General features: G+C 34.4%; 2 protein-coding genes across 3 annotated transcripts; one reads left to right on the forward strand and one right to left on the reverse strand.

Annotated features, from left to right (window-relative positions):
- The first annotated feature begins 2,045 nt into the window (after nucleotides 1-2,045).
- On the forward strand, nucleotides 2,046-9,154 carry LOC139866348 (mannan endo-1,4-beta-mannosidase 5-like). 2 transcript variants are annotated; one of them, XM_071854567.1, is made up of 5 exons: nucleotides 2,046-2,387; nucleotides 7,553-7,747; nucleotides 7,842-7,964; nucleotides 8,082-8,284; nucleotides 8,609-9,154. In XM_071854567.1, the coding sequence occupies exons 1-5, from the start codon at nucleotides 2,046-2,048 to the stop codon at nucleotides 9,120-9,122; spliced, it is 1,377 nt and encodes a 458-aa protein (XP_071710668.1). In that variant the 3' UTR covers nucleotides 9,123-9,154. The 2 variants fall into 2 exon arrangements, with proteins under 2 accessions (XP_071710668.1, XP_071710669.1); XM_071854568.1 differs by lacking the exon at nucleotides 2,046-2,387 and adding an exon at nucleotides 6,387-7,398.
- A 4,741-nt stretch (nucleotides 9,155-13,895) lies between these two features.
- LOC139868296 (uncharacterized mitochondrial protein AtMg00810-like) lies at nucleotides 13,896-14,996 on the reverse strand. The gene is made up of 2 exons (XM_071856624.1): nucleotides 14,967-14,996; nucleotides 13,896-14,333 (listed from the first exon to the last, which is right to left on the reverse strand). Exons 1-2 carry the CDS (start codon nucleotides 14,994-14,996, stop codon nucleotides 13,896-13,898), a joined length of 468 nt encoding a protein of 155 aa, XP_071712725.1.
- Nucleotides 14,997-15,392: the final 396 nt, after the last annotated feature.

Raw genomic sequence — 15,392 nt, forward strand, 5'->3', positions numbered from 1 at the left:
TGTTTGATGCTAATAGTCCACATACAAAAAATACACAGTTTAAAAAAATGTTATAAAAATGCTGTACTTTTTATTTACTTTATAGTTTTACCCTTACATTTTCTTTCTTCTTTAATTTTATCCACATATATTAAGGGTATAATAGAACACAAACTTCTTATTTTTTTCTATTTATAAAAGTAAACTATTAATTAGGGACATTTCAAAATAAAATACTAGACTATTAATATGATGAGATGAAGAGAGTAATAAAATTGACATTTATCAAATCTATGTTAAATTCAACAAAGAAATTCACCACACTTTGAGACGAGGAGTATTTCACATCCAAATTTCTGCCAAAAACTGATTCATTGCCCACGACAATTTCAGAACATTCCGGAGGTCGTTAATTAGATCCCAAGTGAAAAGACAAAGTTAACCCTAACATGCAAATTCTGGTTTAATACATCACCCATTTCATTGTGGAAACTGCACACATGTACATTGATTCCCCTATTTTTGGACTTAAAAGATTCGGAGTATAAAATAAATACATTTTTTAATATCCTCCTTTCCTCAACTCACGCTTCAGTTTCCAACCAATTAACTGACAAACTACCCCTGTATCATTTTTACATCTGCTATTATATGTAATTTTTGTAGCTCATCTAAAATGGGAAGTAATATTTACACAATCTACTTTTATTATGTACACAACCATGGTATTTTACAGTGTTGTACAGTACAACACTGTAAAGCATCATAGTTGTATACATAATAAAAGTAGGTCGTGTACATATCATCACTCATCTAAAATGGTAGGCGGCGCCACTTCCAATTATAAGTTCGAGTTCAACAATATAGAATAATAAACTTGTTATTTATCGTTGTCGTATGCAGTTTTGACACAACGTAAAAATCATTACAAGTTGACACGTTGAGAAAATAGATATTTAATGTAAAGACTTTTCTAATAACCACCTTTAATGTAGTCGTTAATTAGTGTGATTAAAGTGTTATACATAACAAGTATATAATATATAATATATATATATAATATATATATATATATAATGACTTCAAAATGACAATTATTGAAGGGTACAACATTTTTAACAACGTTAACATCAATCATAAAGGTGATCGTCAAAAAAATCCTCAATATAATATAATGCAGATATAATAGCAATAAATGAAAACTTCATTACACACAATGTAAACTCGTTATTTGGTTCCTTTCACAACTAAACTGCAACATCGCATTAGCACTTCTTTTCAAAATTGAAAAAATTTCGACGAAAAGCTAGTCAAAAAGTTGGGTATTTTGTCTTTTAGTGGAGGTTTTACCGACGACTTGTCATGTTGGAGAGCCTGTACAAGTCAATTGATTGTCAAGTCCGTTTTAAGTCATATAACTGGATATATGAACCAAAGCTAACCTGAGGATGTACTCGATTAAGAGCCTCTGAAAGTCATAAGTTATGGTGTAGAACTCATTCTCAAAAGTTAATCTGAATAAAGAAGAGACACCGAAGGCTTATAAACTACTACCCACATTTACATGTGACCGATGTTGCGATGTGTGATATCAATTAGCTCGTCGTCAGTGAAAGCTTTGCCTGGGAAAGTTAATTAGTTTTCTATTAGTGTAAACCGTGTCATCAGAAAACTAAGATTCACAATATTATTATTTATTTTATTTAAGTAAAAGTACAAATAATATTGATGGTGGTTGTACAACCAAAATCTTTCAACAAAGACTAAAACAACTGATCCACAATTTGACACTTTAAATTACTTTCAAAATCCAACCAAAATCTATCAACCCATATATATTTATGTTGGTTACTTGGTTCTCGTATAACCTTTTTTTTTTATTATAACCACCATCAATACGCACTTTCTTGCACACGAAAATGAGGTCCAATCCCTGCTTTCATATAGATCATCAAATCTTTGAATATTTCTATACTTAGCAAACTTCCTTCTCTAAAATCCAATATAAATACCTACCTTAATCTCCCAAGTCCCATCAACTCATGCATTCAAAGCTTTAACCAACAATGGCTTCTTACATCATTTCATTGACTCTTTTTGTTCTATATATGTATCTTTTTGGATGTGTTTGTGAAGCTAGAGTTTACACGGGTAGAGGACGACATGCTTTCGTTCGAACAAAAGGATCTAATTTTGTCGTCAATGATTCACCTTTTTTATTTAACGGTTTTAACGCATATTGGATGATGAATGTAGCCACCGATCCAACCGATAGACTAAAGGTAACACAAGTATTACAAGATGCTGCTAATGCTGGTCTTTCAGTGTGTCGCACTTGGGCTTTCGCTGATGGTGGTGATAAAGCTTTACAAATATCACTAGGAGCATACGATGAACGCGTATTTCAGGTACATACTCTATTAATTTGTTCAAATTATAAGAAATTGATCGTTTGTATTGATAAGTGATTATTTGATACAAGCTGAATTGTTTTCATTACATCTTGCTAAGTGTGAATATATACACAAAACATACAACAGCTAATTCTATTTTTGAGTAAGGCTCCATTATGCTTTTGGAACCACTCTTACATTAATGGAAAATCTGTTGTTGCCAGCCTGCATTTGAGCCGTTTACTTGTTTGGATGTGGCAGACATGTGATATTCTAAATTGGGATATGATGAAGTGGACCACTTCTGATCCCAAAGTCTACTTACCTAAAATGGTAAGTTGACCCTTTTTGTTGACTCATTCTAACACTCCCCCTCAAGTTGAATAGTGGGGTTTCCAATATTCAACTTGCTAAGAACTTCGCTGAAGAGTCTTCCTTTGACAGATTTGGTGAGGATGTCAGCTAGCTGATCTTCGGATCTGATTGATTGAAGGGAAATGATTTCATCATCTAATTTTTGTCTAATAAAATGTCGATCAACTTCCACATGTTTGGTTCGGTCATGTTGAACTGGATTTTCTGATATGGCAATGGCTGCTTCGTTATCACATAATATATGAATGCTATCTTCTGGTGGAAATCCGATCTCTGTTAGTAGTTTTCGGGTCCACAATGCTTCTACAACTCCTTTGGCTATCCCTCTAAACTCTGATTCTGCACTTGATAGAGAAACAACCTTTTGTTTCTTGCTTTTTCATGCAACTAAATTACCTCCGACTATTGTAAAGAATCCGGATGTAGATCTTCTATCCCCTTTTTCTCCAGCCCAACTTGCATCTGTATATATTTGAGTTCTTAGATGCCCATTTTTCTTGAAAACAACTCCATGATCCGCTGTTTTTTTCAAATATCTGATGATTCTCATTACGGCTTCCATATGGTGAACCTGTGGTTGATGCATGAATTGACTCACAACTCCAACTGCATATGCTATATCAGGTCGAGTATGAGCAAGATAGATGAGTTTTCCCACCATTCTTTGGTATTGCCCTTTATCAGCAAGATCAGCTTCATCTTCCATATATACCTTCTGGTTTGGAATCATCGGAGTATCAGCTGGTTTGCAATCAATCATACCTGTTTCTGCAAGAAAATCAAGAACATACTTCTTTTGACAGATAAATATTCCCTGTTGGGATCGTAACACCTCAATCCCCAAAAAATACTTAAGTCTGCCCAAGTCTTTCATTTCAAATTCTTTAAATAAGTTTACTTTTAAGTTAGAAATTTCCTGTTTATCATTTCCTGTTATTATCATATCATCAACATAGATGATTAGACATGTAATCAAATTTCCTTTTCGCTTAAAGAAGAGAGTATGATCCGAGTTACTTTGTTTGAAATCGTATTTTTTCATAAATAAAGTAAATCTCCCAAACCAAGCCCGTGGGAATTGTTTTAAACCATATAAAGCCTTTTTAAGACGACAAACTTCCCTGTTTTTGAAGTTGTCACTGAATCCCGGTGGTGCTTCCATATAGACTTCTTCCTTTAATTCGCCATGTAGAAAAGCATTCTTCACATCAAACTGGTGAAGTGGCCAATCTTCATTTGCAGCGACAGAAAAGAGAACTCTAATGGTATCAATTTTCGCAACTGGTGAGAAGGTTTTCTAAGTAATCGATCCCATATGTCTGAGTGTATCCTTTCGCAACCAGTCGAGCTTTATATCTTTCAATAGTTCCATCTAGTTTATATTTTATCGTAAATACCCATCGACATCCCACTGGTTTTTTTCCTTGAGGCATGACACATTTTTCCCACGTGTTATTATCATTCAAGGCTTTCATTTCAACTTCTATCGCTTCTTTCCAGTTTTTTGAATTTAGAGCTTGTTCAACGGAAGTTGGAATATTTTCAGAGTAAATTGTGGAATTGAACTGATGAGCTTCTTTTGACAAATTTCCCTGTGCTATATTAGCCATAGGATATATGGATCTTTGCACTTCTTTTTCAGGTGAGTATCTTTTTGGTGGGATACCTCTATTGACTCTTTGAGGTAGGACATATCGTTGGGTGGTTTCATCGGAATTGGTGTTATTTTGTTCCTCGTGGGTTTGATGTTCATTGTTTGAGGAGGTTTCAGTAGTCTCATGGTTTGATGGGATAGTTTCTGTGGATTCATGGTCTTGTATTGGCTCGGGGTTTAGTGTTGGAGTTTGTATGGGTTCATGGTTTTGTGTTGGCTCGGGCTCTTGTGTTTGAGTTGGTTCAGGATTTTGTGTTTGATGTGTTTGATGTGGAACCCATGTCATCCAACTGAGAGTGTCATTGATTTCATTCTCCCCCTCACTCGTGAGTTGGGTATTATTGTAAAAATATTCAGTTTCAACAAAATCACAGTTCATTGTGGTAAAAACATGACGTCTTTTTGGACTGTAACACCGATATCCTTTTTGGTTTATTCCATAGCCAACCATGACACATTTTTCCGCACAAGGATCGAGTTTGGTACGCTCATGTTTTGGAATATGGACGAAGACCGAGCACCCAAATATTCGAGGTTCAATGCTAAATGAAGTCGGAAGGGTATGGAATTGGGAAAGCGTATCTTTAGGGGTTTTTGTGCCCAAAACCTTAGTAGGTAAACGGTTGATAAGATAGGTAGCGGAAGCAAGGGCTTCGGGCCAAAAACTTTTCGGAGCCTTGGATTCAATTAATAAAGCTCTTGTCATTTCTAAAAGTAGTCGATTCTTACGTTCGGCTATGCCATTTTGTTCAGGGGTATGAGCACATGAGGTTTGATGAATAATCCCATTATTTTCGCAAAAAGATTTCATTGATGAGTTTACAAATTCACCCCCATTATCGGATCTCAACGTTTGTATGTTTTTATTAAATTGGGTTTGTACCATTTTGTAAAAGTGAGAAAATTTCTCAAAGACTTCTGATTTGTGGGTGAGAAAATAAATCCAAGTCATTCGGGTATGATCGTCAATAAATAAGACAAAATATCGAAAACTTTTTCCCCCAATGACCGGTGCAGGACCCCAAACATCCGAATGAATTAAAGCAAAAGGAACATCTTTTCTCGTATTACTTGGTTTAAAAGTACTTCGGTGGCTTTTATCCAAAATACAAGTTTCACAATTTAATGTAACATTTGATGAAAAAAGACTCGGAAATAAAGCATGTAGGTATACGACAGATGGGTGACCCAACCTCCTATGCCATAACCAAGCTTCCCTCGAAGGTGTTCCGTGAGCAAGCATCACGGTACCTTGTTGGGTTACTTCGTTCACATAGTACAACCCGCCCCGTTCGGTACCACGCCCAATAATCTCCCCAGTCCTGATATCTTGGAGGATACAAAAAGTAGGGTGTAATAAAACGGAACAATTTAACTCTTTTGTAACGTGACTAATGGATAATAATTTATGAGACAGGGTAGGAATATATAAACAATTGGATAATTTCAAAGTCGGAGTAATCTCGATTTTCCCTCCCCCTTCTACTTGAACAATGCCTCCGTTAGCCGTTTGAATATTACTAACCCGAGGTTTTGATTTTGAACAAAAATCCGATTTTTCAAAAGTCATGGTTTGAGTAGCACCACAATCAAAAATCCATTCGTTACTTTTTATTTTTATGTTGTTTGAAATAAGATTAGCTTTTCCAATAAAACAAGATTTATTTTCAATTTTATTAGTTAGTTTATTTTTTAAACAATTAATTGTTTGGTGCTTATTTGTGTCACATAACTCACAATTACCCGTTTTTTCTTTCAAAATAAAAGGCTTTGGTGGGACTTGTTGGGCTTTGACTGGTTTAGAGGTAAAAGAGAGCATGAGCCCACTTGGTAGTGATTTATCACTTATATTGGAATTTATCCCATTAAATGGTTTACGTTCCAATTCCAACTCACTTATTAAAAAGTCATCTTTTGACTTTTCTTTTCTTGAAAGGCCATACGACTGGTCTTTTTGGGTAGTGTGTTTCACTTTACAGTTCATACCCACCATTTTTCTATTCTCGATTCTATTTGGCAGATTAGGGTTTATCTCTTTTTCACTCATCAGATCTTGCAAGTAATGGAATCGATTATAGTTCGCCTCTTTTTCTCCGGTCAATTTACAGTGATTAGGGTTTACCCTAATTACTTTGATCGATTGTTGCAATTTATTAGGGTTTGAAGGTTTAACCTTCACCCATTTAGTCAATTTCTGTAATGAACAAGAGATTAAAGGTCGATTAATACCTTTTGCAGTGTCGTTGCAGGTAACCATCGGGTTGCCGCCGGTCGCCACTTCTCTCATCTTTACCTTTTTGCCCTGTTTTTCTTTGTTCCACCAATTGGGATACCCTATGAGCTTGAAACACTGAATTATTGTGTGTTTAAATACACCACAATATACACATCTTAGCTCTTCTTGTGCTTGATGGAGGTTTGCAACCGGTTGCCTGTATCCTGATGATGTTTGTTCGGTATTGATTACAGATAGTGGTTTTTGTTCAAACGATTGACACAAGATATTCAGGTAAGTGTTTCTTAACTTGCTACCGTCATTAAGTGACATGGCAGCTGTTTTTTCGAAACTCTTTTCCTGTATTTTTGAGTTGCCGTCAATTTTTGACATGGCGACTTGATTTTTTTTCTGGGTAAATGATTGAAGCTTAAAATGGTTGCTCTGATCTTAGGATCAACAAACCATCAGCTCTGATACCATGTTCAAATTATAAGAAATTGATCGTTTGTATTGATAAGTGATTATTTGATACAAGCTGAATTGTTTTCTTTACATCTTGCTAAGTGTGAATATATACACAAAACATACAACAGCTAATTCTATTTTTGAGTAAGGCTCCATTATGCTTTTGGAACCACTCTTATATTAATGGAAAATCTGTTGTTGCCAGCCTGCATTTGAGCCGTTTACTTGTTTGGATGTGGCAGACATGTGATATTCTAAATTGGGATATGATGAAGTGGACCACTTCTGATCCCAAAGTCAACTTACCTAAAATGGTAAGTTGACCCTTTTTGTTCATTCTAACATAATTCACTTAAAATGTACTTGCAACATATACTATTAACTAGCTATTCTCTTTTCCATTATTATGTACTTCTATGTAATGTAATGTTTTGTACTTTTGTCACTAATGAAAAACTTGTTATTTAGGGATTGGATTTTGTTATAACAGAAGCAAGAAAGTACGGTCTTCGATTAATATTAAGTTTTGTAAACAATTACAAAGATTTTGGTGGGAGATCACAATATGTTAATTGGGCTAGAAGTTCAGGAGTACAGATCAGTAGTGATGATGATTTCTACACAAATCCTATAGTTAAAGGGTATTACAAGAATCATGTTGAAGTAAGTACAACACCATACTTTATTATTAGTGCATCCAAATTTGATTATAGTGACATATATGTATTATTAATATTTAATATTAATGTGAACACAGAGAGTTATAACAAGAATCAATACAATCAACAGAATTGCTTATAGAGACGACACCACGATCATGGCGTGGGAACTCATGAACGAGCCACGCTGCCAAGCTGATTACTCAGGACGAACGATGAATGTGAGTCATTAATTCCATTTCTATCATTTACATGATTCTTTAAAGATTTAGCTTACATACATGATGAGTTAAGTTCATAATTAATTTATTTACTTAAAATTACATTTTTTTTTATAGAATTGGGTTCAAGAAATGGCTTCGTTTGTTAAATCGTTGGATCAGCGTCATTTGTTGGAGATTGGCATGGAAGGGTTTTATGGGGACACATTGGTCGAAAGAAAGCAGATAAACCCCGGTTACCAAGTTGGAACGGATTTCATTAGCAACAATCTTGTTAGAGAAATCGATTTCGCCACAATACATGCATATCCTGATCAGTGGTAATTAAACACTTACTCCATCCGTATGTAAATTTACGTTGATTTTAAGATATGTTTGATTAATGTCAGTTTTTCGCTTTTATTGAATTTATTTTATAAAGTAATAAATCATAGTAAGTTGGACGTTCAGTGATATTTAATAATTATTTTATTTTTTATAATAATTTGAGACAGTTATATAAATATTAAAGTAGAAGATTAATTTGATACGGACAGAGTACACAATTAGCCGTTTGGCCAATTTTATTTCCATAAACAGAATGTATGCAATATAAAGATGGTAACTGTTAAAATTTACCTTCTTAAGTTGTAATTTAATTACAGGATGCCAGGACAAAATGAAGATTCACAAATGGCATTTATGCAAAGATGGATGTCAAGTCATTACCAAGATTCAAGAACTATTCTAAAGAAGCCGTTAGTGATTGCTGAATTTGGAAAATCAAATAAAGATCCAAATTATAACATTAACAAAAGGGATTCATACATACAAGCTGTTTATAGAAACATTTACATGGAGGCCAGAAATGGAGGGACAGTTTGTGGTGGTTTAGTGTGGCAAGTTATGGCGGACAGAATGTCTTCGTACTGTGACGGTTATGAAATTGTTTTGTCGCAAAGTCCATCGACCGATAACATTATTTCTCAACAATCTCATGCCATGACAACTTTATCGCATTCGCTAAGAATTGGACCTCAAAATGTGCCTATTAGCCGTGGAGTCGAATTTGATCATGTTGATCAAGGTCATCATGCTTGGGTGAAAGGCCATGATCGTCGTAATCATCATCATCACCGTCATGCACACCATGCTCATAACAGAAAGGCAATGCATTGAAAATATGTGGACTTGAAGATCTTTTATGTGATGAAATTGTAGTCATCTAACTTGTGGGTTTTAAGGAAAATATTATTGAGTTAGATTTTTATTAGTTTTAATTTTAATGAAATGCTTTTTAACTTCCTTGTGTGACTTTTAATAGGGAGCTCTTAATCAACACCAGGTTTCAATAACAGTATCAATCCATTGAACATACTGAAAGTTGAGGAATTTTCTTTAACATGATTTTTTTTTCTTCCAAAAAGATGATAAAACAAATAAACGAATTCGAAGATTAACAAAATACAAAAAGATACAAGATATGATAAAGATATGATGAACCAAAAAATTGCATAGTCAACTAACACAATAACCATGTGAACAAACAAGCTATTGAAAAATGGTGTAATTTTTGACCAAAGAGTAAAAACTGTCTGGTACGTGACAAGGTTAGAATATGACCTTCATTAACCTCAAATGGTGCGGATGGAGCTTTTTAGCAGTTGGGTCCAGCGCAGCGGGGTGCCCCAATTGCTTGTTTGTATAATTAAAGCAAAATTATTTTGAAACAACCCCGTATCTTTAATAATACAGTAATAACTGAGTACTATTAATTTTACTTTTAAATCAATTATAATCTGAAAGTTGGTAAAATAATTTAAACTACTAAAACTATAATCAAATTTGAAGCGTAATAAAAGAATTTAATTTTGAGTAATATCACTACAAGAAAAATGAGCTTTATGGACGAAGGCTATTGGTCACTAATAACACTAAAATAGTCACTAAATCAAGTTAGTGACCAAAATAGGTTGGTCGCTTCTCGTCACTATAGATCCGTCACAAAATATTTTTGGAGACCAAAATCGGTCACTATACTGACCATTTGTTTGGTCACTAATATCGTTTAGTGACCAAAATTTAGTGATCACTTGTTAATGGTAACTAAATAGCATTATTAGTGACCAAATATCGAGTCGTCACTAAAAAATATCACAAATGAGCATTTTTCTTGTAGTGTATTTTAAATTTCAAATTAATTTTAAGAGTAATAAATTATACTAATTTCAGGTCATCATTCAGCAAAACAGTTCGAGATGGGTCGTTGACTTTCATTTGGGGTGATATTTGGATTGGGGAAAGCAAGTTGTGCCATAGGTTTCCAAGACTCTACAGGCTTGGAAATTCCAAAGGTGTGCTAGTTAAAGATCGAGTGGATGTGGCGGAAACTACCCTAACAACAACATTCGACTGGTCACGGATTCCTTTTGGCAAAACCGAATCAGGATTGACTAACGTGGTTCAATTATTTGCGGGCTATAAATTTGATCACAACAGGAACGACACGTGGGGCTGAACTTTATCTCATAATGATCGATTGACGGTCAAAGAACTTTCTTCCATCATTGATGAATAGGTACTCTCGAGCACCTTTTCTTCACAAGAGACGTTAGGAAACAATTTAGTCCCAAAAAAACTAGAGATTTTCGTGTGGCGGGCCTCCAAATAACGGCTCCCGGTTAGAATCAAACTCGGCAAAAGGGGTATCGACTTGCATAGTGTTAATTGTCCCTTATGTGAGGATGATTTAGAGACGTTGGATCATACGATGATTTTTTGCAAGCACGCTATAGAGGTTTGAAATCGGGTTTATGGATGGTGGGGTCTTGGAAACTTCTCAAATTTTAGCTTACACGAAATACTCAAAGGTAATGCTTCGGTCCCTTTGAATGAGTTTGTGCATACTTCATTTAGAGAAACCGGAATAACATGGTATTTCGCGGTAAAATGTGGAACGCCCCGGTAGCTCGAAATGAAATTCAACCAAGATAACCATCCAGACATAGCTTGGATGGCCACAAGGGCCCCAATGAAGCGAGCGAGAGGTCACAAGTTTGAATCCAGCCATTGGCAAATTGGATGAATTTAATAGTGACCCTTGACTAGAGAGTGCTTTTTCTAGCATCAGGGTGACACCTGGGTTCCCGATGTCTCGAGGTTTATCCGATGCGGGGGGCCAATGTGCCCGTTCGTAGTAGGGGTTCCTCGGTTATCAAAAAAAAAAAAAAAAAAAAAAAAAAAAAAAAAAAAAAAATTCAACTAAGATCGTTCGAATGAATTTCACATCGGATTACAGGAAAGAAGATCGACTGACTCACTTGGTTAAGCAACCCAAATAGTTACCTTAACATAGTCTAATTTGTGTACTACTACTTTCGTGTCTGTTTTTTTTATTTAATTTTTTTCTTTTAGCATAGTTTTCGAGTTTGGTTGTTTTCTTGCTCGCAAACATTATGCTACTGTCGTGTATGTAATCGAGTCTGTTAGGTAGTTGGATAATCGGTGTTGATTCCAACTAAACATTGTAAAAAACTTATTATATTAATATACTTGCTCTTAAAAAAAAATTATAATAATTTAAATTTAAGTAGATTGAATTTGAATAGCTACATGGGCTAATGAATAATGATGATAACAAAACAAATTAACCTCGGGGGGTTAGACGACGTAAGATGTATGATATTTGAAATACCAATTTCAATTTTAATTCAGTTTTAATTTTAGTTTTAATTTTAATATTAATTTTAATTAATTCAAATTTTGAATATGAACTTAGACTTGGGTGCCAAGCCTATTCTTACAGATTTTATATACTCGCGTAATTCTCGGCATATTCTCGTGTATATATATACAAAGTTGAACCTACCAATTTCTCATTTACAAGTCAAGACTAAAACGATTTTTTCCTAAAGAATCTAAGGTAAAACAATTCTCTAAGTTTTAATTTATTAGTTTATGTTATAATTATCTGATCGAGCGTTAGATGAATGAATATATCAAGATTTATGTATCTTGATGACTAATGTTTTAGATATACAAGATACAGATCAAGATGTTCTTGTGTTTGGCTTATAGATTCTTATTCGTATAATATTTTTTTACTCAGAGAATGATTTGAAATAAAAATTAAATAGAATTATGATGATGGTTTAAATTCTGCAAATAAGACACGCAAAGTGTTTACTTTTCGATATACAAGATACAGATCAAGATGTTCTTGTGTTTGGCTTATAGATTCTTATTCGTATAATATTTTTTTACTCAGAGAATGTATTGAAATAAAAACTAAATAGAATTATGATGATGGTTTAAATTCTGCAAATAAGACACGCAAAGTGTTTACTTTTCGTATATATGTTTTATAAATTATAGATAGATTCTAGATTATACACAGATTGCCATTCTAATAATCTGAATACTTAATACTTAATTATCGATGCTCTCATATTCACATACTGATATTATACTATATGATTTGATATAAACGGACATCTTGAACTTGCAGGATTATCACTACAAGGAAATCACAATTTCCAGACGATGCATAAGAAGGCGCAAAAGTAGATACATGTAAGATGGCGTCTATTTTGCAAACAAGTATACTGTTTTTTTTAAATAGATGTAATATGATGGTGTCTTGCATGAAGGAACAAGACAACGATTTGCTATATATTCTTTCATAAACAATTAATTTATACCCTCGACAATCGACATGTAGATTAATATCAATAATAAATAAGTGTAATATTTAGTAACAAATAATAATTGATAATTAGTTAGGAAAGAGACAAATAATTAAAAATAAAGTTTGAGTTACAATTTTAATCAATGATTAAAATTATTATATGGAATTCAAATCAATGGTTTAATTAAAATAAATTTATTTATAATTTGGAATTCAAATCAATGGTTTAAAAATAGAAAGACAAATATGATGTCAAATTAAACCATTTAAACAATTATGACCGAATATAGTTTCCAAATTATGACCATTTTATACCCCTATATAGTTAGATTAGATAAATTATTTTGATATAGAAGGTGTATATGATGTAGTAATAAAATTTGGTAAATAATGATAATAGACGAGATTGGTTATAGTGTGCATTATGGTATGAACAAAAATCTTAACTGAATCATATTATCATCAAGCTAATCTTATTAATAATTAATATTAATAATAAATAATAATAATTTCTTTGAAACGAAAGTCAATATTTTTGAAGGTGAAAATGCCGAACCCTTGTCTTTTTCCTTCATGCCAGGAACCGTCATAATTAGCAGGTGTCTATTTGTATGCAAGAAAATTATATATATTTGTCTGCAAAATATTCGCCATCTTACTTCTTTCTGTATCTCCGTCACTGTATACTCACTACACGATTAATTGAGAATTATATATATTATTAATCAGACTTAGTGGAGTAATTATCGGAGTGACACTTTTCTGGACCAAGATAGTTTTTTGGTTGATGTATGGAGAGTTATTTTAATATCCTTTTAAAAAAAAATGGTACTGAAACAAATATCAGATAAGTTAATGATGGTTTAAAATTTTTAAAGTAAGATATGTTAGTAAATGTTTACTTTTATATGTATGTTTTATTTATGTTTTATTGATTATAGATAGATTGTTGTTTAGTTTTTATCTGAATACTTAAGATGTCCCAAGTAATCATATTCGCATATTGATATCATACGATGTGATATAAACGGACTTCTTGAGCTCGATCATGTTATTACTAGTTGGCACAAATATAGAGATGGCGCCTATTTTGTAAACAGGAATACCTTTTTGCAGTATATATGTATATTTCTTTAAATCGACATTGACCGTGCCTTGAGTGAATGAATGAAAAAAAAATACAACGCTTGGATATAAATAAACAAATATACTAAAAAAACATTATGAATTCCATTAAATCAAACTCACCATTTATGAATTATGTGTTATAACGCATTGGCAACTCCACGGTACTCCGCTTCGGCACTGGAGCGAGAAGGCGTGAGTTGCCGCTTAGACGACCATGATAGAAGGTTGTTACCGAGGAAAACACAGTAGCCAGAGGTAGAGCGTCTGGTAGTTGGGCAGCCGACCCAATCAGCGTCAGAGTATGCAACCAAAGTAGTGGGAGATGATGCATATAACTGTAAACCAAGATCTGTAGTACCCTGTATATAGCGAATGATTTGTTTTAGGGCATGCATGTGCCGTTCCCGAGGATCGTGCATGAAAAGGCAGATATGCTGAACAGCGTATGAGATGTCAGGACGAGTGAATGTAAGGTACTGTAATGCACCTGCAAGGCTCCGATAGAGAGTCGGGTCCTTGACATGAGGTCCATGACTAGTAAGCTTGGCACCCGGTTCAACCGGTAATGGTGTATCCTATAGGATACACACATAACGACATCATTTTTATACAGAAAACTCGATCAAAGAGCACAAGAGATAACTAAATTTGGTGATTTTCGGCATTTGTTGTCCAGCGTTTATCAGGCCGCCCAGCGTCAAACGTAAGCACTGCAGGCAGCTTCTATGCATAAGCCCTTTAACTCAGCGCGTGAACGGCACGCAGCCACGTCAGCACACGCCACCGACATTCCGGATACTTCACGTAATAGAGCCATTCAGTGATTGACACGTGTATCCCGTGAATTTCGGACATTCTACGCCTATAAATAGACCCCCTGGGTCACCACATTTCACATTATTCTAATCTGAACTTCAGGCAGAGGGAAGTGCGCTTTCTCTCTCACACAGTTCTTTCTCACTCTAAACATACATTAGCTGCTTAGCAGCAGTGCGCTAGACGGATCATTACAGTTTGATCCACAGATTGATTGAGGCCACCCCACAGATCTTACATCTGTGTTCCGGGTCTGCAGAGATTATTTCTCAAGGGCAAACAACAATCAACAGTATACGCCACACGCTGAGCAGTTAATTTTCTGTACTAGTACCTTACAGCCGCTATACGAAAAATCGTACTAACAGATGGCGCCACCCGTTCTAAAGAACCACTAAACTTTCAAGAGCATCAAAAGGCATAATTGTCAGATAGCACCTATTGAAGCAAACATGATACATTCATGGCAAGCCGGACAGCGGAGAAAAGCAGAAACACTAGAAGACTGGAAACAAGAAATGATTGCTTTTCCTTCCATGATTAATACCAATCCATCTGACGCTCCTGTAGTGATTGAAGCTCGAATAGAAAATTGTGTTGTTGGAGGAATATATACTGATACCGGAGTAGGAGCAGATATCATGTATGAAGATTGTTTTATACAACTACCGGACAGAGTTAAGGAAAAGCTAAAGGACACATTTGTTCCCTTAGCAAATTTTGCTAATGATCCGTCATGGTCAGAAGGAAGCATAGTTTTAGAAGTAGTATTGGGAAAAACGCCATTTAAAAGAACTGCTCATATTGAATTTTTGGTT

Source organism: Rutidosis leptorrhynchoides, chromosome 9 (assembly GCF_046630445.1).
Source record: "Rutidosis leptorrhynchoides isolate AG116_Rl617_1_P2 chromosome 9, CSIRO_AGI_Rlap_v1, whole genome shotgun sequence".
Taxonomy (NCBI): Eukaryota; Viridiplantae; Streptophyta; class Magnoliopsida; order Asterales; family Asteraceae; genus Rutidosis; species Rutidosis leptorrhynchoides.

Coding starts and splice junctions, on each gene's coding strand:
- LOC139868296 (XM_071856624.1), bottom strand. CDS start 14,996: ATGCCTTTTGATGCTCTTGAAAGTTTAGTG. Junction 14,334..14,966: donor ATGCTCTTGAAAGTTTAGTG/GTTCTTTAGAAC, acceptor TGTATCCTATAG/GATACACCATTACCGGTTGA.
- LOC139866348 (XM_071854567.1), top strand. CDS start 2,046: ATGGCTTCTTACATCATTTCATTGACTCTTTTTGTTCTATATATGTAT. Junction 2,388..7,552: donor ACGATGAACGCGTATTTCAG/GTACATACTCTA, acceptor CTTGTTATTTAG/GGATTGGATTTTGTTATAAC. Junction 7,748..7,841: donor ATTACAAGAATCATGTTGAA/GTAAGTACAACA, acceptor ATGTGAACACAG/AGAGTTATAACAAGAATCAA.